At 49.4% G+C, this 21,535-nt stretch overlaps 1 protein-coding gene across 14 annotated transcripts in view; it reads left to right on the plus strand.

Moving 5' to 3' along the window:
• The window catches only part of KDM2B (lysine demethylase 2B), a 152,489-nt gene extending 133,907 nt beyond the window's left edge, over window positions 1-18,582 (plus strand). For 11 of the 14 annotated variants that reach the window (XM_086681620.1, XM_086681618.1, XM_086681613.1 and 8 more), the window contains 10 exons: window positions 4,725-4,868; window positions 6,270-6,356; window positions 6,519-6,788; window positions 6,995-7,108; window positions 7,776-7,814; window positions 7,934-8,613; window positions 9,320-9,483; window positions 9,569-9,730; window positions 10,406-10,624; window positions 17,289-18,582. In XM_086681620.1, coding sequence (XP_086537746.1) covers window positions 4,725-4,868; window positions 6,270-6,356; window positions 6,519-6,788; window positions 6,995-7,108; window positions 7,776-7,814; window positions 7,934-8,613; window positions 9,320-9,483; window positions 9,569-9,730; window positions 10,406-10,624; window positions 17,289-17,470 — 2,061 coding nt within the window. In that variant the 3' untranslated portion in view covers window positions 17,471-18,582. The remainder of the gene's footprint in view (window positions 1-4,724; window positions 4,869-6,269; window positions 6,357-6,518; window positions 6,789-6,994; window positions 7,109-7,775; window positions 7,815-7,933; window positions 8,614-9,319; window positions 9,484-9,568; window positions 9,731-10,405; window positions 10,625-17,288) is intronic. The other 3 variants (XM_086681616.1, XM_086681619.1, XM_086681626.1) reach the window with 1 other exon arrangement.
• The last annotated feature ends 2,953 nt before the right edge of the window (window positions 18,583-21,535 follow it).

Raw genomic sequence — 21,535 nt, forward strand, 5'->3', positions numbered from 1 at the left:
TGGCACAGACCCTGGCAAAACATGGTCTGGGGGTCTGTCCCTGGATCCCTACAGCACACACCCCACCTTCTGCAGGGTGCTGCTCCCAGGTCCTCGTGGTCCTCCCTGTGGGAACGGTGATCTCTCTGCTCCCGTGGGAAAGCAGGCTCAGCAGGAGGGACAGGATTCCTGGGAGAGCTGCTCTGAAGGCCCAGCCTGGCATTGGGTGCACCTTTCTCTCCGGCTGCTGCTGCCCCTCTGAGCCCAGGGACTCCTTCCCCTTCTCCCTCCACACATACTGCCTGCGTTTTTGTTTTTGTTTTAGTTTAGTGTTTTGTTTTTATTTTTTGTTTTCTTTCTTACCGTCAAAAACACAAAGAATTTACCATCTTAACCGTTTTTAAGTGTCCAGTATAGTCATAATACCTACATACTCGTTGTGCAAGCTGATCTCTAGAACCTTTTCATCTTGCCAAATGGAAACCCTATATCCATCCAACAACTCCATTTCCCCTCCCCCAGCCCCTGGCAACCATCTTTCTACTGTCTAAGTGTGCCTGCTTTAGATCCCTCATATAAATGGTATTTCTCCTTCGGCGACTGGCTCATTTCACTGAACATCATGTTCTCAAGGTTCATCTACGTAGTGGCATGGGTCAGGATCGATCTTTCTTTTCTTTCTTTTCTTTCTTTCATAAATTCTGTGCCCAACGTGAGGCTTGAACTCACAACCCCGAGATCAAGAGTTGCATGCTCTACCAACTGAGCCAGACAGGCACCCCAGGATTTCCTTCTTTTTAAAGACTGAATAGTATTCCATCATTTGTATGTGCTGTGTTTTCTTTATCTGTTCCTCTGTTGATGGACATTTAAGTTGCTTCTGCATCTCTTGGCTCTTGGGCACCGTGGGGGTGTCCAGTAACTCTCTGAGATCCTGTTTTGAATTCCCTTGGGTATATACCTGGAAGTAGGATTGTTGGATCATACGATAGCTCTACTTTTATTGGTTTCAGGGACCGCCATACTGTTTTCCGTAGAGGCTGCTCCATCGTACATTCCCACCAATGGTGTACAAGGGTTCCATTTTCTCCACATCCTCGCCAGCACTTGAGATTTACTGTTGTTTTGATAAGCAGTTGCCTGGATGGAAGTGAGGTGGTACTTCGTGGTGGTTTTGATCTGCATTTCCCTGATGATTGGTGATGTTGAGCATCTTTTCATATTTTGTTGGCCGTAGCTTTTTTGGAGAAATGTTTAAGTCCTTTGGCCATTTTTAAATTGGATTGTCTGTGTTTTTGTTGTTGAATTGGAATTCTTCATGTGCCCTAGATACTAACGCATCATCACATACATTCGTGGGTTGCCTTTTCACTCTGTTGGTTGTTTTTCCTTTTGCTGTGCAGTTTTTGTTGGGTTACTTGTGTTTTTAATTGTTACCTCTACCCAGGTCATTTCCGTGGATTTCAGGAATGTTGGGAGTCCCCTTGAAATTAAATACAGGTTTTTGTCTGTGTGCCTACCTCTAGGTACATTTTTCTGGAGTGAGGGTCCATGTGGCCCATCGCATGCTGTCAGGATTTACGATTTTGAGAATAGTGTCCCCTAAACACAGCATGTTGGCAGTGATCCAGCACTGTCTCTTCCTCTTCAGCCCTCCCCCGTCCCTGCCCTGTGTCCCAGGGCCAGTTATGGGACCTGCCTCTGATGTTACCTGTGCTTTGCAGCCATGGTGCCTGCCACTGTGAGTGTTGGTTGAAGGAAACCTCAATTTTGTGTGTGTCTCTCCAACCTGATGTGGCTTTCGGAACTAATAGCAAGTGTCGTCTTGGCCTGACCATTAGGGTCCTCTTTACTCTTCTTCCAACTTTTCCACGTTGCTGGGGCTCTTCCTGCCATGGTTTACCTGCCTCTGACACATGCAGGCCACCTCTCCTCCCTTTCCAGGCTCTTCTTTCTTGATGTGCTGCTGTCTCTCTCCTCCCTGCGAGGCTCCATCCCTTCGCACCGTCCAGCACCATCTCCCTGCTGGCTCGGGCCTGGGTTCCCCTTGTCAGTCTCTGCGGTAGCTTTGCCTGTGGTTCTGCCTGCCAGTTTCAGACTCAGTCCCCTACCCTCGCCCATCCCATCACAGACCGTCTTCTGGCCACCAGGTGCTCCTCACCCGGCACCCCAGCTTTGGGCTCTCCGCACTCCCCTGCCCCCGGTGGCCTGGCCTGCTCCCAGTGGCTGAGCGCATCTGGCTCTTGCTTCTTTGTCCTCTTTCGCCTGGGTTGGCGGTCCCTTTTCCTTTTCCTGCTCCTCACTTCTCTGCGCCTGCAGGAGCCCACATTCTCTGTCCTGGGAGTCCTCCGGAAGTCAGCCTCTTGCTGCTCCCATAGCACTTGCACATGACTTTCCCATGTCTTCCTAGGATTTCAGCATGTTCTGTCTTCATCTTCCCAAACAGCTCGGGGGAGCAGCTGCCTTCCTCATCACTGTTCCCCTTTTGGTTGCTTGCTTCAGGCTTCAGCAGATGTTTATTAAGTATTTGTTGAACAAATGATGGCTCTTTTGCCTTCAGTGTTCTATTTATTTGAACTCAAATGTTTGTGCCATTTTATAGACTTTTCACTTAGTAGTGGAGCCTATATCGCCTTTTTGAAGCTCTGTTAATTCAGTGTGATAAAAATTGACTGTGTGCTTCGTCTGGATCCCAGGTACAGGGAGGGTGGGTGTGTAAAGGGGGGAGAGTGTAAGTGGCTCGACTCTGTCTGCAAAGGGTTTATGGTTTAGCACATCAGTTCTCAAACGTTGTGGTTTTGGGAATTCTGTACCCTCTTAAAAATTATGAGCCCCCCCCCCCGCAAAAGCTTTATTTATGTGGGTTATTTATTATTATTCAAAATTAAAATGGAGAAGTTTTAAAAATACTTGGAATTCATTTAAAAAGAACAAACTTGGGGCACCTGGCTGGCTCAGTTGGAAGAGTGTGCTACTCTCGATCCCATGGTCATGAGTTTGAGCCCCATGTTGAGTGTAGAGATTACTTAAATAAATAAAACTTTAAATAAAAAATAAAAAGAACAAACCCACTACATGTTAACATAAATGACATTTTTATGAGAACTAGCTACGTTTTCCAAAACAAAAGTGATTAATAGGAAGGATGGCGTTGTTTTATGTTTGTGTAAATCTTTTCTTTTATGTTTGGTTCATTAGACAAGATTTGCATTTTCATATATATGTCTGTCTTCATTCTGTCGCAATACATTGTTTTGGAGCAACTATGTGAGGAAAATGTGGCCTGGTACAGATCCCTAGTTGGAAAGGGGAGGAGTATTTTAGCAGTCTTCCCAGTAGGGGTGGGTACTCCACCAGAACGCAACAGGTGGCAGTTTCTTAAAGGTTAGTTGCATTGTGGAATCTGAAACTGTATCAATGAACTTGTCATGCTGTTACATTAAAATTCATTAGTCTTTCCTTGCCCCCTGGAAAAGCTCATTTGTTCATGCATGATGTTACAACATCACACGTGGGGTCATTTGGAAAAACTGGCTCACTGAGTTATACAGATTTTCCAAATAGGGGCAAACAGTGTTATACTATGTAAAACAACAACAACAACAAAAAAAAAAACCCCACACATTTGTTGACACGCCGCCAGTCTCCTCTGAAGAGTCTTTAAGTGTGATTAGGAAGCTGCCCAGTTCATGGTGGCTAGTGTAGGTTTTCCAAAATTCTAATTTTTGTTTTTAAAGTTTGAATTTTATCATCTGCAACGGATGCTGTAAGTTTGTTTTTCTGGACGTGACCGGCTCATTTCATCTTTGAGAAACTTGCCAGTACTTTTTTTTTTTTTTTTTTTTTTAAATTCAGTTGCTCTGTCAAGTAGAATGATGTTCTATGCAGAAAATGACCAAGTCAGGTCACAACTTAGTCACGAGTGCTTTTCCTTTAGATAACCATCATCCTTTGGTATGCAGCAGGGGCACCTGATGCACACTTCCTATTTTGTCGTACAGAATATTAAAAGGTTATGTTTTCAAGGGTCAAAGATTTCATAAAATTAGTAATTTTTTACTGCTTCATCAAAGACCTTCTTCAGTGAAGCCGGTGGTCTTTGTAATAAGCGTGTGGCAGGGACAAACTCAGTACTGCCCCGACGAGGACCGGCAATGTCCCTTACCAGTGCAAATGTCAGCATAGTTGAAAAAGGCAGATAGCATCTTAGTGTTACCCTGAAGATAGTTTTGACCCTGCGGACCTCCCTGTAAAGGTTGTGGGGACCCTGGAGTCCTTGGACATGCTTTGATGGCCACCGGTGGTGCACAGCCTCAGTCCCCCACAGGCTTGGGCTCAGTTCACACCCCACCTCCTCCTTCGGGTCTTGACTCGCATGGGACACTGTCCCTGACCTCCATGTTCCGAATGAGCCCCTTCCACCCCTCACCTGGCCCTCCTTGCTGTATGTTTCTCCATGTCCCTTGTCACAGCATATCCTGTTGGTTTTCATTTGTCTGCCCCCCTCCATGAAAATGTAAGCTCAGGATGGCAGAGATATTTATTTGTCTTGTCCAGTGCCATTCCCAGCATTTAGTATCTGGCACAAAGAGATAGTAGCCTGATGAGTATTTGAACGAATGAACGAATCAATGAATGAATGACAGGCAGTGGCTGAGCCAGTTCTCTGCTGCCTCCTGGCCTTGGACCTGCTCCCCACGGTTCTGGCCCCTGCTGACTTCGCTGTGCTCTCTCCGGCTCTTCAGCCAGTGCTGCCCCACACCGCCGTGTGCCTGGTGTGTGGCGAGGCAGGGAAAGAAGACACAGTGGAAGAGGAAGAAGGAAAGTTTAATCTCATGCTAATGGAGTGCTCTATCTGCAACGAAATCATCCACCCCGGATGCCTTAAGGTGAGCGGTCCCGGGGGGGTCTGGCTGTGCTGCTCGGCACCCCCATTGAGCACCTCTGGTGGTGCTGATGCTGGGGGACAGTGAGCTTCCTTCCCCAGAGGACCTCTGAGTCTGGGGGGGTTCTGAGTGTCAGATAACAAGCCGAGGGCAAGAAGGGTCTGCAGTAGCTCAGACCTCCCACCTGTGGCTTCGAGGGAATGAATACATACCCCCCCACACCCCCCACCCCCCAATAAGACAAAGCCAGAGAGAGTTCCCAGAGTCTTGCACTGAGACCAGAGGGAGAGACTGGGTGGTTGTGCTGCTCGCTGGAATCCTGGCTCCGGGCTTCTGGGAGAACGAAGCCTGGGCCTGGGAGGGCGGACCCTGTGACGACAGGTGGTTGCACCAGTGTCCCTTTGTGCCGAGAACCTGCTCCCTTGGTGTGCCCAGGGCAGGGCTGCCTTCTTGTGGGGACCACTGTGCTGTGCCTGCCTGTCTTAGGCAACAGGTTCTACCTCTGCAAGGAGGAGACTGCTCTGGGCTTGTCCCCAGAGAATGTCGTCAGCCCTCTCAGCCCAGGTGTCAGCCTCAGTGTATCTGTGTGTGTGTGTTTGTTTTAATGTTTATTTATTTTGAGAAAGAGAGAATGTGAGCAAGGGGGGAGGGGAGAGAGAGAGGGAGAATCCCAAGCAAGCTTCCCGCTCCGCACAGAGCTGGACGTGGGGCTCAATCTCACAACCAGGAGATCATGACCTGAGCCGAAATTAAAAGTCGGACGCTTAACTGACTGAGCCGCTTAGGTGCCCCTATGTGTGTGTTTTAGAAAGATTGAGGTGGGCTTGCCCCGAATACTGCCTCAGCTCTGAAATGTCTCTTTTCTTCGGTGGCAGTAGTGGGGGCTTGTTGCAAGGCTCATCCTCCTGCACACACGTCACAGTCTGAAGGGGGCACTGTGATTGTTCCCTGGCTTTGGAAGTCAGACTTCATGTTTTAGTTGCCTGGTTACTTCTGTCTCCCAGATCAGAAGCTCCTCAAGGGCAGGGACAGCACCTCTGTGTTGCTCACACCTAGCACCCAGTGCTACTAAGTGACTGAACAGGCCCTGGGCCCATTGCTTTCCCTAGGTTATCTTACTGAATTGTTGCAGAACAGTGGTGAGACAGGTACATTCCATTCCATGATGGGGGGCACTGGCCCACAGAGATGGAGTGATTTGCCCGGGATCACTGAGCTAGTAAGAGGCAAAGTTAGGATTTGACCCCTGGCCTGGATCCAGAGCCACCTGTCTTAACCACCTTTGTTTTGTCTTGGTCAAGGATGGGATAGAAGTGACATCTGGGAGGGGGCTGTTGGTGTTCCTGGCAGGTGTGGCATCTTCTGCCCCCTCCCTGCTTGCTGACTGGCGTGTGCCCTTCGCAGATTAAGGAGTCAGAGGGCGTGGTCAACGATGAGCTTCCAAACTGCTGGGAGTGTCCAAAGTGTAACCACGCCGGCAAGACCGGGAAAGTGAGTGCCGGGCTCCAAGTCCCAGGGGTCAGCCCGGGAGGGGCAGACCTTGGCCTTGTCAGATGCGGCCTGTCGTGCGCTGTGGGCCAGCGGGGTGCCGCGGGTTCCTGGAGGGGGGCAAGTCCAAAGATATACAGTTTGTTTGTTCCTTCTCTCTTTTTGGCCTACAAGCAAAAGCGTGGCCCTGGCTTTAAGTATGCCTCCAACCTGCCCGGCTCCCTGCTCAAGGAGCAGAAGATGAACCGGGACAACAAGGAAGGGCAGGAGCCTGCCAAGCGGAGGAGTGAGTGCGAGGAGGCGCCTCGGCGCAGGTCAGATGAGCACCCCAAGAAGGTGCCCCCGGATGGCATCCTGCGCCGAAAGTCAGACGACGTGCACCTGAGGAGGAAGCGGAAATACGAGAAGCCCCAAGAGCTGAGTGGACGCAAGCGAGTACGGAGCGGGAGGAGCGGGCAGCGAGGGGTGGCCTGGCCGGTCCCGGGTGCAGGGCGCACAGGCGGGGGCGGGGACGGGCAGCGGGGAGAACTCGGGGTCCTGGCCTCTGGCTGCCCTGAGCAGGTCACATAAGTCCCGAGAGAGCCCGGCCCAAAAGAAAGGAGGGGAAAACCAGCGAGTCACTCCTCTTCCCACCCCTTTAGGCCTCGACGCTTCAAACGTCCCCCGGTTCCTCCTCTCACCTCTCGCCGAGGCCCCCTCTAGGCAGCAGCCTCAACCCCTGGTGGAGATCCAGTCTCACTTACTTCCAGCAGCAGGTGCTCCCACGTCGCCCCGCCCTCCTGAGGCCCTGGGGACTTGCGAGCCCCGGGCCGCCCCCCCCCCCCCCCCCCCCCCCCCGCCCCTGCGGTCTTCCAGCCCATTGCCGCAGCCGCTCCGAGGCATCTGTGCGCCGCAGCTTCCCGGGCCCCAGTCCCGGATCACTGGCTGGTGGTTCTGGCGTGGGGCCTGAGAAGCTGAAGCTGCCGCGGGGAAGCCCTGTGGATCTGGAAACCTCGGAGGATCCTGGCAGCCCCGCTTCGCCCAGCGGCTCTTCCCGCTTCGGCCACGAGGTGGCGCCTGGTTGTCGTTTCCCAGCTCCAGCCATTAAGGCTCCGCTGGGAACCCTGCAGGCCCCGCCTCCAGGACCGGCTCCCAGAGCCAAGTCCAACCTCAGTGGGCGAGTGCACACCTCAGGGTCTGGCCGAGGGTGGGAGGTCAGTTGGGTGGGAACAGTTGGACCACACTTCTCCCCTTCCAACGTCTAAAAGCAGCAGGCAGGGACCACCGTGTTTCAGCCTCAGTGGAGGAGATGGGATTTGTGGGAAAGGTGGCCCTCCAGCCCCTACTCCAGAGACTGTGGACTTGTGGTGGGGCAGAGTGTAGAGGGGACCGAATCCCACGAACCCTGGGAGCAAGCTCTGCATGCTTTCTTTCCTGTGACAGCTAAAACCTGGCAAAGAAGATAAGCTTTTCAGGAAAAAGGTACCGTCTCCCCCCCCCCCCCCACGCCTGCTCCTGGGTCATTGGGTCCCTGTGGGAGGATGGGGAGGCAGCCCCGAGCCGAGGGGCTGAGCTGCCCTCGCTCCCCCCTCCTCCCTCAGCGGCGGTCCTGGAAGAACGCCGAGGACCGGATGGCCCTTGCCAACAAGCCTCTCCGGCGCTTCAAGCAGGAGCCAGAGGATGACCTGCCCGAGGCGCCCCCCACCGCCCGGGAAAGCGACCACTCCCGTTCAAGCTCCCCTACCGCCGGGCCCAGCACCGAGGGGGCAGAGGGCCCTGAGGAGAAGAAGAAGGTGAAGATGCGCCGGAAAAGGCGGCTTCCCACCAAGGAGCTGAGCAAGGAGCTGAGCAAGGAGCTGAACCAAGAGATCCAGAAGACCGAGAACAGCCTGGCCAATGAGAACCACCAGCCCATCAAGTCAGAGCCCGAGAGCGAGAGCGAGGAGCCCAAGCGGCCCCTGGGCCTCTGCGAGCGCCCCCACCGTTTCAGCAAGGGGCTCACCGGCCCCCCTCGGGAGTTGCGGCACCAGCTGGGGCCCGGCCTGCGGAGCCCACCCCGTGTCATCTCCCGGCCCCCTCCCTCCGTGTCCCCGCCCAAGTGCATCCAGATGGAGCGACATGTGATCCGGCCGCCCCCCATCAGCCCCCCGCCTGACTCACTGCCCCTGGACGATGGGGCGGCCCACGTCATGCACAGGGAGGTGTGGATGGCCGTCTTCAGCTACCTCAGCCACCAAGACTTGTGTGTCTGCATGCGGGTCTGCAGGACCTGGAACCGCTGGTGAGGGGCTGAGCTTGGACGGGGAGGCGGCCAGGGACTGGCGCCGTGTTGGGCTCCAGGCTAAGGCTTAGACTAGACCAGGAATGGCACATGCGTGGTATGTGTCTCCACAAGTCACTCATGGTCGTCTTTCCTTCCTTCTAAGCTCAGTCCAGCTTAATTATTCTTCTCAAAGAGTTCCAGGTGGCTACAGCAATCTGGTCACGCTGGTCTTGTCAGAAGAGGTGAACCCTATTTGATTGCTTGATTCGGCCCTTGGAAGATGAACTGGGGACCAGGTGGAGTCCTTGTCCTTAAAGAGGTAGTCCAGGTTAAAAGCAAGTGTTCCAGTTACTGATCTTAATTTCAGCTTCGATGTTTCCTAGCTCTCTGGCCTTTGCCAGGTGACTTACCTTTATCTGTAAAAGGGCATGATACGGTGTCTGCCTGGAGTGTTCTTGTGAGAAGTGGTGTGTAGGGGGTGTGGTAGAGGCCCCAGTAAATACTTAATGAAGAGCAGGTACTGGCACCTTCCATGGGGGCCTGGGGCCATCAGAGGAAAGGTGCCCAGGTGTGGGCAGGACAGGAGTGAAACGGAGAAGGATCCAGAGGGCGGAGTTAAGGAGCTCCCCCTCCTCCGAACGTGGCAGTGGGGTGAGCTGCCACGGCAGTGCAGGGGGCCAGCTTCAAGTCTGATGACACCCCCTCTACTGGACCTGGCCCCCAGGTGCTGCGATAAGCGGTTATGGACCCGCATCGATCTGAACCACTGCAAGTCCATCACGCCCCTGATGCTGAGTGGCATCATCCGGCGGCAGCCTGTCTCCCTGGACCTCAGCTGGACCAATATCTCCAAGAAACAGCTGAGCTGGCTCATCAACCGGTTGCCTGGTGAGCACTGGGCCAGGGACCCTGGAGGTGCAGTGGTGGGGGCTGGGTGCATCGCCTGACCTGCCAGTCCTCCCCTGTCCCCCAGGGCTCCGAGACTTGGTGCTGTCGGGCTGCTCGTGGATCGCCGTCTCAGCTCTCTGTAGCTCCAGCTGTCCTTTGCTCCGGACCCTGGATGTCCAGTGGGTGGAAGGACTAAAGGATGCCCAGATGCGGGATCTCCTGTCCCCGCCCACAGATAACAGGCCAGGTGAGTGGCCGGGCCCAAGGGGGTCGACGCGGAGGCAGTCTGACCAGGCTCTGCCGTTGGATCTGGTTTTCACTACAGGCCCCACCCGGTGCACGGGTTCTCAAGCCTTCTCTGGTCCCAGCCCTTTCCGGAGGATGCTGTTATGTTCTCACTCAGCTTCAGGCAGAGAAGGGACCACTGAGAGCAGAGGCTTCTTTGCGCACCCAGGACTTCACTGTGGGGGCTTTGCATGCGTCTGACTACTTCTCTGTTAATTTGTCCTTCGTTGGCTTCAAGCTTCCGTGAGCACGGGGGTCAGTGTAGTTGGAGATGAGCTCACAAGATGGAACCTTCCTGGCTTGGGTTGTGAGGGTCATTGCTCCCTGCCTGTAGCTCAAATGAGGAAACCCTGGTGATCAGAGATGCTGTGCAGTCTCTGCTCTAGTTGGCTGAGGACTGCTGGGTAGAATGTGGGCTGTGTTTCTAGACGTCCTGATTTTTCAGGAATCCAGAAGTGGGAGAGTTGATGTGGAACCCTTATATTTTTAAACGTGGGAACCAGTTTGGGGAAACAATGGCTAAGTGAAACTGAAGTGTGACATGTGGCCAGTGGGCCCTCTAGAGTGTTAGGTCATTGTGACCACATCTCCCCGGTCAGGCTGACATGGCTGCCTCTCTCCTTCCTGCCCCCCTCAGGTCAGATGGACAATCGGAGCAAGCTCCGGAACATTGTGGAACTGCGTCTAGCAGGCCTGGACATCACAGATGCCTCCCTGCGGCTCATCATACGCCACATGCCCCTGCTGTCCAAGCTCCACCTCAGTTACTGTAACCACGTTACCGACCAGTCCATCAACCTGCTCACCGCTGTGGGCACCACCACCCGAGACTCCTTAACCGAAATCAACCTATCAGGTCAGTCAGAGGCACCCAGCAGGCTCTGCCTGGGACCCTGGGGGACAGGCTGGAAATTTCACCTTTGTGGGGAAATCCGCTGTGTGCCTGCTGTTACAGGGTCACAGATCAGGGCTGGGACGTACCTGAAAACAAGACAGACAGCCTGGGCTGGTGGAGAAACCTTGAACACAGGAGTTATCACTGGATTGGTAATGATTGCTGCCAAAAGATTAGTGCTGGTGGCAGCGAGAGCACGCGCCAGTGGTTCCTGACCCACAATACGGGCTGGAGGAACTGCTCCCCGGTGGTGCACACAAGCCGGCTCCCGCAGGGGAGCCGCGGGCTGTGAGGCCAGGCAGGCTTTGATCCCTGAGGTAGCTCAGCGTCTGCTGGGGTTATGTATGTGTCCTCGCTTATGTGACCCTGCTAGCAAGGGGCCCGTCGGAGAGAAGGAAGCCCCACAGCTGGTGTCGCTGCGGTCCTGTGTCTGCAGAGCCCGCGCTCCCTCTACTTGCCCGTGGGGCCGGAGTCGGGTTTTAAGGCCCTGGGGGTGACTGACAGTAATGGGTCAGGCTGTGGATGTAAGATTTACACAAACCCTCAAAAAATGCTTTTTTCTCCAGAAATTAGCAACTAATAAAGGCCACCTTCACCTCACGCTTAGTAGCTCAACAGCTTCCTGTCAGCTGTGCCACATTTGAGGAGGAATGGGGAAGTTGGTGGTACGAGAGAATTCTGTACCGAGGAAGCCATCCCTGCTCCTCCTCGGGGAGTCGCGGCAAGGGCCGTCCCGCCCCCGTGTTGGCAGAGAGGAGAGAGCCAGGCAGGGCTGACCATCCCGACTCCAGGCTCCACTCGAGGTCTTACACGGATGCCGGGGCTGTCCTGCGGACGAGGGCCTGGGTGTGCCTTGGTGTTACAGCGACTCTGTTTACTGTCGGTTGCCCTGCATGTGGAGCAGAGATTCCCCTGCAATGCCGTCGTGTGCAAACGCGCTTCTGTGTTTTTCCACGAAGCTCACCCCTTGGCCTCAGTACATAGAGGTGTCTCGAGTTCCTGTTCAGAGCCATGCCGGACGGGAAGGCAAACCTTGAGACCCAGTCTCTTTTAGGTTCATTGCTTTTTAAAAAGTTTTCCCTTGCCATCAGGATAACTAGTTAATGGTAAAAAGTCTGGCACAACAAAGAGGACAGTTGACCTGTTTCAGGACCTATGAACGTGAAGCATATGGTCTAGAGACAAAGTCAAGTCACAGTTGTCTAGCTTTCATTATTAGGCTGCGTGTTCCTCTAGATTACTTATTTGGGTGCTCACTACCCACGCCCCCCCCCCCCCCCCCGCCCGGCCAGGCAACCACCTTAAATTCTTTCTCCCAGTGTCTGTCTCCGTACTTGCACACCTTGATTTTTTTTTTCCACTCAGGCATTCTGTACTTACTGGCTTGCTGTGTAGAACACAGGATTGCTGCTCTTACATCGTCTCTCCCCTTATCTTTCCGATTCGTGGTTAAGTCTCTTTCTGTGGCCGCATAAGTATCGTCCACTGTTGAACTAAATAGTGCATTATGAGTACATTTCCCTTGTATAAATTTTCTTTTTCCTAGAGTTAATAATTGCGTCTTTTTTTGTTTGCTTAGTCTCTAAGCAGACCCTACAACAGACCTGAATACCGTTCTTCCCTCACACACAAACTCCTCTCTGTGGCCCCAGCCAGTTGTGGGTTTTTTGGTTTTTGTTTTTTAATGTCTATTTTTGAGAGAGCGTGCGGGCAGGGGAGGGGTAGGGAGAGAAAGGTAGAGGACCCAAAGCAGGCTCTGTGCGACTCGTGGGGCTCGAACTCAGGAACCTCGAGATCATGACCGGAGCCAAAGTCACTTAACTGGCTGAGCCCCCCAGGCACCCCGGGCCCCGACCAGTGTTTGGCGGGAGCCCTTTCTCCTGGACTCCCTTCCTGTCTGTTTTCTCCTCCTAGACTTCTACCTGCTGCCCAGCTGCCAGCCTAGAAATTTTCTTGGTCTCTGTCTTGTGTAGGGTCCCTATTTTCCTTGACCCCATGTTTCTTCTTGTCTCTCTGATTTCGCGGAGGACATCTAGACTTGGTACGTCCGAAAATGGTTTTATTATCCCTCACATTGAACTGATAGCTGGATCTGGCAACTGTGATGTTTCAGAAAGTGGGCGCTTCCTTCTCTGCATTCAGAGTCCAAATCCAAAACCATTTGATTCTTCTTCCTTCAGTGAATATTTTCTCTAATCAAAAGTTTGTTAGTTTCTAGTTTTCTGTAATTGTTGAGTCTTGCTTTGAATCTGTTTTCATCCACCACACTCATGAGCCCTTTCGATTTTTCAACCTAGAAACAAATGTCCTTCAGTTCTAGGAAACTTCATTGAATTATTTCTCAATTTCCTTTTCTTCTGTTTTCCACCTGTAGGTCTTCTCATTTTTCTGAGAGTTTCTACTTTATCACACAATTCATATACCGAGTTTTTTACTGTTGTTTATGTAGGTCAAACACCGTGAAAACATGGGCAGTTTCATATGGTTCAACTGATAATTTTAAAAAGCTTTTTTAATGTGTATTTTTTAGAGACCGCACACAAGCAGCGGTGGGGCAGAGAGGGAGACACAGAATCTAAAGCAGGTTCCAGGCTCCGAGCTGTCAGCACAGAGCCTTATGCAGGGCTCGAACTCAAGAACTGCGAGATCATGACCTGAGCTGAAGTCAGATACTTAACTGACTGAGCCACCCCTCAACTGATATTTTTTAATATTACAGCTGTATCTTACTCTCTGAACTCCCCCCCCCCCCCCACCACCATCCTACTGTCCTCTCCCCTTTCTGTTATCTGAGCTTTTTTTTTTTTTTTTTTAAGACTTTATTTTTAAGTACTCTCTACACCCAACGCGGGGGTCAAACTCACAACCCCCGACTAGGCCAGCCAGGTGCTCCCCTTCTCTGAACCTCGGTAGAGTAGCCTGAGGATATTGACAGCTTTATTTTCTTCTCCAGGCTTACATGGTTTCCTTCAAACATAGTCAGTGCCCTCATAAGAGATCTTCCTTGGATTTAGTGTCAACACGGGGTTGTCCACACTAAGGTGATCAGAGGCTGGCGACACACGTTGGAGCAGTCAGTCATTGTGTGGTCAGTATAGGTGGTTTCTTTGGGGAAACCAAGACGTGAGATCTTTGAGAGGTTTCTCTTGAGCTGGTCAGGGTTGCCAAAAGGATTCTCCTTGACCTCCCAACTGGAGGGTGCAAGCCAGACTGCCCAGTGTCCTGGGGCCTGGCAGGGGAAGGAAGCCGGGGATGTCAACAGCAGGTAAGTTTCCCCCCTAGACCCTGATTTTGAATGGGTGTCCCAGCCTGGTGCTCAGACCAGAGACTTTCTCTCTCTTATGTCAACATCTAGGGAGGGAATCAAACAGCCACCAATCTAGCCCCTTCATTAGCTCCACTTCCAGTGTGCCTGTTTTTTTGTTTGTTTGTTTGTTTGCTTGCTTTACATTTTATTTATTTTTGAGAGACAGAGACAGAGCATGAGCTGGGGAGGGGCAGAGAGAGAGGGAGACACAGAATCCGAAGCAGGCTCCAGGCTCCGAGCTGCCAGCACAGAGCCCGACATGGGGCTCGAACCCACAGACCGCGAGATTGTGACCTGAGCTGAAGTCAGCTGCCCAGCCGACTGAGCCACCCAGGTGCCCCTCAAGTGACCTGTTCTTTCTCCTACCTGAACCTTTGGGGGTGTTTTACAGAATGAATCTGCTTCTCTGCTTTCCTTTCAGCCTATTTAGGTTAAGCTTTCTCAAATCTATGTTATCTCTTCTCCAACTTACAGAATTAAAAAAATTATGGTAAAATACATAAAATTTACTGTTTAAGTATACAGTTCACTAGCATATAAGTTCATTTACATTGTGTGCAAACTGCCCCCCCCACCCCTCTCCAGAAATTTCTCTTTACCCCATCAGAAACTCTGTATCCACAAACTAACTCCCCATTCCTCTTTCCCCCAGCCCCTGACAATCTCCATGCCGTCTCTGTGAACTTGACTTTTTTAGGGACCTTATGTAAGTGGAATTATATAACAGTGTTTTTTTGTGTGTGACTGGCTTGTTTTAATGAGCATAATGTCCTCAAGGTTCATCCGTGTTATATCAGGTGTCAGAATTTCCTGCCTTTTTAAAGTCGAATAGTATTCCATTGTATGTATAGACTCAGTTTTATTTATTTGTCCATCTGGACAGTTGGGTGGCTTCCACCTTTTGGCTGTTATGAATAATGCTGCTGGGAACATGGATGTACAAATATTTGTTCGAGTCCCTGCTTGCAGTTCTTTTTGGTATATACCCAGACATGGCCTAGCAGAATCACATGGTAATTCTAGGTTTAATTTTTTGAGGGACCACCATATTGTTTGCTGTAGCAGCTGCACAATTTTACATTCCTAATGTAATAGGACACAAAGTTCTCATTTTTCTCCACATCTTTGCTAAACTTTATTTTTTATAGCTATTCTAGTGGTATGAAGTGATATCTCAATGTAGTTTTGAAATACTTTTTTTTTTTAAAGTAATCTCTACATCCAACATTGGGCTCAAACTCACAACCCCAAGATCAACAGTCACATGCTCTACCAACTGAGCCAGCCAGGTGCCCCTCAACGTAGTTTTGTCTTGGGGAGTTAGCATTTTCATCGTGATTAGTGGTGTTGAGCATCTTTTTGTTGATGGTGTATCATCTTTGGGAAATGTCTATTCATGTCCTTTTCCTGTTTTTTAATCAGGGTGTTTGTGGATTTTTTTGTTGTTGAATTGTAGGAGTTCTTCATATATTCTGGGTAGTAGTAATCCCTTGCCAGGATCCATGATTTGCAAATATTTTCACCCATTCTGCGTGTCTTTTCACCGTCTTGATAATGTCCTTTGCACAAATGTTTTTAACTTTGTGCTTTTGGTGTCATCTTTAAGAAACCATTGACAAATTCAAAGATTTTCCTATTTCCTTCTAAGAGTTTGGTAGTTTCAGCCCCTATATTTAGGTCTAAAGAATTTTGAGTTAAATTTGTATATGGTGTGAGGTAGAAGGTTCAGCTTCATTTGTTTGCATATGGATATCTAATTTTCCCAGCACCATTTGTTGGAAAATTTTGTCTTTTTCCCTCTAAGTGGTTGTAGCACCTTGTCAAAAATCATTTGAACATTCAAGGGTTTAAATTCTAGGCTGTCAGTTATAGTCTGTTGGTTAGTCTGTATGTCGTCCTTAATGCATTAACACTATTCTGTGGCTTTGTAGTAAGTTTTGAAATCCAGAAGTGTGAGTCCTCCAATTTTGTGTTCAAGACTACTTTGGCAGTTCAGGATCTCTTATACTTCTGCATTAATTTTAGGATGATTTTTCTATTTTTGCAGAAAACACTGTTGGTATTTTATAGCAACTTCATTGAATCTGTAGATTGCTTTGAGTTGTGTGGCCATTTTAACAATATTAAGTCTTCCCATGAGCCAGGGAAATCTCTCCATTTATATCTTTAATTTCTTGTAGCAGTGTTCTTAAGTATTCAGTGTACAAGTCTTTCACTTCCTTGGTTACCTTTATTCCTAAGTATTTTACTCTGTTTTACTCTGTTTGATGCTATTGTAAATGGAATTGCTCATTTTCTTTCAGATTGTTCATTGCTAGTGTATAAAAATGCAACTGATTTTTGTGTGTTGATTTCGTGTCCTGCAACTTGGCTGAACTTTTTTACTTCTTTATGCCACCTCTAAACCTGGGACTTCAGTACCACAGCGCTAGCACAGGGCTCCTGATTGTATTTGCAGTTTGCCTTTACTGTTTTCATTCCTACTTAACGGAAAAATGCAAATGCAGAACTAGTGATGACAGGCCTCGAGATGAAGGCCACTCAGATGAAGGAAATCATCAGGCCAGAGGGGGGATCTCTGAGCCTCAGTTGGATGCTCACTGGCATCGAAGCCAGAGAACTGTGGATTCAGTTCTCACACAAAAGAGGGTGATAAAAGCAACGTACCAATCAATAGAATATGGGGTAGAGAAGTGTGTCTATAGTGGAGGGGGTGATGACGGATTCTGAATTCTGGTTTGCTCACTGTAGACAGCATCTCGTCAGCCCTTGTAGCACCTTGGGGTTTTCTGCACTTAGTAAGGGGGCTCCCAAGCATGCTGTACCTCACTTCAAAGCACTGGTGCCCACACGAGGGAAAAGGATCCTCAGACGACCACAGAGATGGTCCAGAACGTATCTGAAGGGAATAAGCAGATAAGCGCACAGTAATGGAGACGGGGAGGTGTTTTTCAACAGTAGATGGGAAAGGCAAGCTGTTTGATATATAGTGTGGCCCCATCTTTATTAAACAACAAAGACAGGGGACCTATTTATGTGAGAACATATACATGTAAAGAAGCAATGGTAAGATTCTAAGTGATTCCACTTGAAATGGTCTGAACGCTTTTCAGGCCTATACTAACCTTTACAATTTGGTAGATGGAACCTTTCCCCGTTTAGAGAGAGCTTTCAAGCAAGTGCAGTTTTCCCCAGGGCACGAGGGGCTGGAATATGCTCACGGGCCCTGTCCCGTTTCTTCATGGCTGAGGGCGGGGGTGGCGGGGGGCTCTGGGCCTCTGCGATTCCTCCACCTCACGTGTCCCCTCTTCTTTGCAGACTGCAATAAGGTGACTGACCAGTGCCTGTCCTTCTTCAAACGCTGTGGAAATATCTGTCATATTGACCTGAGGTACTGCAAGCAGGTCACCAAGGAGGGCTGTGAGCAGTTCATAGCTGAAATGTCTGTGAGTGTCCAGTTTGGGCAAGTGGAAGAAAAACTCCTACAGAAACTGAGTTAGTCCGAGGACAAGTATGTAAATAAGGGATGGGTGGGGAGAGGGGACACGGCCGAGGAGGGAAAAGACTTTAAAAAAAAAAAAAAAAAAAAGGAGGGCTTTGATTTTCAATTTGGAACTTGGACAACAGACCACAGAACGTTCCATCTGCAAGTCTTGCCGAGGGAGAAGCTGTTCTGCCGCCTGTCTGGGGCTGAATGAGCCGGACCCTTTCCTTTGGTCTGAATTCTAGCCGCACTGCTTTCTGGACCATTTCTAAGGCGGCCTTTACCAAGAAGACATTCCCGCCGGAGGAGGATGGACTCTGGAGAAATTCTCTTGCTGAAGAGCGAGCTTAGGAGTTTTTGCTGGTGGTGGTGTTTTGTCTTGGACGCCTCAGTCCTCGCAACCCCGGGGCTGGTGTCGACATACAGTGGGCCACACACCGCCTCTGCTGCCATCTTGACATTTTGTTTGGTTGGTTTTGTTACATCTTACATTATGCAGAACTATTTTTGTACAAATTGTTTAAAAGTTATTTATGCAAGGTTTGAATGCATACCTGTGTTTTTATTGTTTGAAGATTGCCAACTTTCCTGGTTTCCCTGAGGTAGGAGAGAACTTGACCTGTACTTCATCAACACAGATGCCCCATCTACACACGTGCCCAGATCTGGCAGAGCAGGCCAAGACCTTCCCGTTAAAAGCATGTTTAACTGGAAGTTGAGAGCCCGCTTTGGACGTCAAGAATTACCTAAGCATGTGGATCTATGTTAATTCTAGTCGAAGTAAGACACTCTGTACAGAATTCACCTATTTCTCAAAATTTTAAAATTCAGACTTCAGCCTTTGCACTCAGGAGGGTTTTGCGGCCAGCGCATGAGCTGTTGTACCTACACAGATTAATTTATACAGTGAGTCAAGTAGAATAAATGATCCAACATAGCCTTTCTTTTCCTTTTTTCTCTCCTTTGAGGTGAGTTGAGTTCTCGTTCAAGGTTTATAACATGGCTATTTCCTAGTTGTAAAGTTATGCCTCCATAAGTGCCATTCTTGTAAGGTGTTGTTTTCCTAGACCTTCCTCAAAGCGGTTTTACCTTTGTTGAATTTGTATAAACAATTGTACAAAAAAAGCACCCTTGGACTTTGAGAGTTTCTGTTCTAGGAGTGGACTAGAAATTCGATTAAAAGATCCAGAGGCAGTAGTCTCGACATTGGCATAACACAAGCTGTAATTTCGTATTCCCCAGAGAAAAGCTGTGGCCCCCTGGTCCATGTTTTTCCTGGCTTCAGAGAGAACTGGTTTAGGACTCCTGAAGGCAGGGGGAGGAATTCGGTACAAACTGCCATAGGGGCGAGGCGGCTTACCTGTTTGGGTGGCGCTGACCCCTTCCGTGGCCGCAGGGGAGCAGGCGGGGGACATCCACCTCCTCAGCCTCTCCCTAGAGGCAGCTCATGGAGGCCACACACTGCTCGGTGGCTGAAGGCACAAGGATAGGAGGTGACTATCCCAGCTAGCAGACACAGAAACCAGTAGGAAGTAATTTTCGATCATAGAAAAAAATTTTTTTTTTAAACAGGGCCCTGCAAGTTCATACTTCCATAGAAAAATGCTCTAGTGAATCTGAAAATGGAGAAAATAACCCAACTTCCTTCCTTGGTAGTTTATTGCTCCCCTTTTTTTTTTTTTTTTTTTTTTTGGCCACAGCAAAATGGTTTTAGATCCCATCTGGTCTCCTGCCTTCTGTTAGTTAAAACCTAGAGATCCTTTGACTCAAACTGGTGTACACCAGAATTTAACTCAGGAGATGCACTTTACAGAGGTAAGATTAGCTTAACACTACAGTTTGTTTATAAAAACGCGGCTTACCTTTGCAAGCCTGTTCATTCATCATGGAACACCTGCACAGGAGGCCAAGTTTCCATTTTCTGGGAGCTGGTTCTCTGAACTTCCGAATATGTGTTACCCTGATGTCCAGTGAAGGCATCTTCTTCCTTGGGAATTGCTTGAAGGGTAACAGTGTTCTCCAGGTGAACAGTCCCTGGGGTTAGAGGGCCCTGTTTCTATGTTTCCGGGAGGATGCAGGCCTGCCGAGCGGAGGAGGGGCCTGCCGGCGCTGGGGAGCCACAGCTACCATAGGGACACCTCAGAACCAAGACAGCAGTCTCCGTAGGCTTGAGGCAGACTACAGTCCTGTGATGGTTGCTCAGGGGCTCTCCCAAGTGTACAGAACTGGTTAAGGTTATAGCCCAGGACAGTTTCTCTACAGACCTGTTATTTTTAAAAATGAGCTGTAGATGAGGCCAGCCTGAGTTAAATGCTTGTAAATTGCTGCTCTGAATCCATAGACCATAACGGATGAAGCGGACAGGACCATAAGCCAGAGGCAGTGCTTTGTGGATTAGGTCACAGCTTCCTATCCTAGAAAATAGGCTCTATCTCCCCTCCTTCCAGGGAACCTGAGGTTTACAAAGGATAATACCATGGCATGTCCAAAGCATCGAATGTTCTCCTTCCGTATTGTGAGGATAGGGGCCAAGAGACATCCTTGTATTCTGTAGACCTTCAGACTTTTATGCATCCATCACCTGTTCAAAAAAATTAGAGGCGGCACATGCCAGCTAGAAAATGGACATTGCAGAGAGAAATACCCTCTGCCTAACAAGTCTGTACCTAGCAAGGTGTGGTTATTTCAGTTTCAAGCTTGCTAGACTAAATATTTCTGTTGGCTATTCACTAAACCAAGATTACCTCACACTACCTTTTAATTTTTAAAAAATTTTTATTTTTGTTGGGGGGGGGGGGCGGGCAGAGAGAGGAAGACACAGAATCCGAAACAGGCTCCAGGCTGTCAGCACAGAGCCCCATGCAAGGCTCAAACTCACGAACCATGAGATCACGACCTGAGCCAAAATTGGGACACTCAACCGAGCCACCCAGGTGCCCCTCAAAACACTACTTTAAAAAAAATCCACCATTAAGACTTTTTATCCTCTTGCTAAAAATAAGTACCCAAGACAACTTCTATAAATCCAAGAGGAAACATCAAACAAGCTGTTTGAAGCTGAGATCATATGCAAATAAATCTCAGTTTTCTAATTTAAGACAAACCACCCGCTGCTTAGTTTCTATCTGTCTGTTTACTATCACCTGCCAGCCTGTATTTGAAGACTTCTTTCAACCAAATTAGGGATTTGTGGACGAGGTTGAATTTCTGGAGTTCATGGTCTGATGAAAGGTACAGGGTAAGTGCTCCTACAGCTTCAGCAGGGGTTGGGCTTTCACTGGTTCTGTGGTGTGGTAATGATCTGCTCAGGCTGCTTACTGTGAATTATGGTTAACACCAACCCTGGGCTCTGTAGGCCAACAGGAGAGAAGGGTGTCTGAAATATCCACGAGGCTTTGGTTTGTATGCTTTGACCCTAAAATCCAGAAAAGGGGGGAAGGTAGGTTTTTCTTCACAACTAGGCCAACTTTCCTCTCTATCTGCCCCCACTTGTGGATCCTGAGCACTTAAAGGCAGGTGTGCTACCCACTGCAGAATCAAAAAATAAAACCCAACAGGACTCAGCTGAGAAGTCAGGCATTTCTTACAAACACACCTGCCCACTACCAGTGGGAATGAGTCCACAGCTGGTCTCAACACCACCTTGGTTAGAGTTAGACATAAAAGAAAAGCAATTTCAGATCATTCGTGTCCCAGGAACCTTTCTGCATAAGCTCGGGTCAGGTTTCTCATTTGCTGGGGGGTAGTAGAAGAGTTTAAGATCAGACCTAGTTCAAATTCTGACATTAGCCGCTTCCTTTTTTTTTTTTTTTCCAAGTATCAAATATTTTATTATCACTTTTTTGGTAACAGCTCTATTAAGAGACATTCACATCCCAAAAAATTCACCCACTTTTTAAGTAAGCTCTACTCCCAACATGGAGCTTGAACTCATGACCCAAAGATCTAGAGTCCCATGCTCTTCTAACTGAGCCAGCCAGGCGTCCTGGCTACTTTTTAAGATCTTAGACAAGTTCTTTAACTTCTCAGTTTCTCCATTTGCAAAGCAAGGCAACATCTATTTCAGAATGCTAGAGAACAC

The sequence above is a fragment of the Puma concolor genome, chromosome D3 (assembly GCF_028749965.1).
Source record: "Puma concolor isolate L17-30 chromosome D3, mPumCon1.1.hap2, whole genome shotgun sequence".
Lineage (NCBI taxonomy): Eukaryota > Metazoa > Chordata > Mammalia > Carnivora > Felidae > Puma > Puma concolor.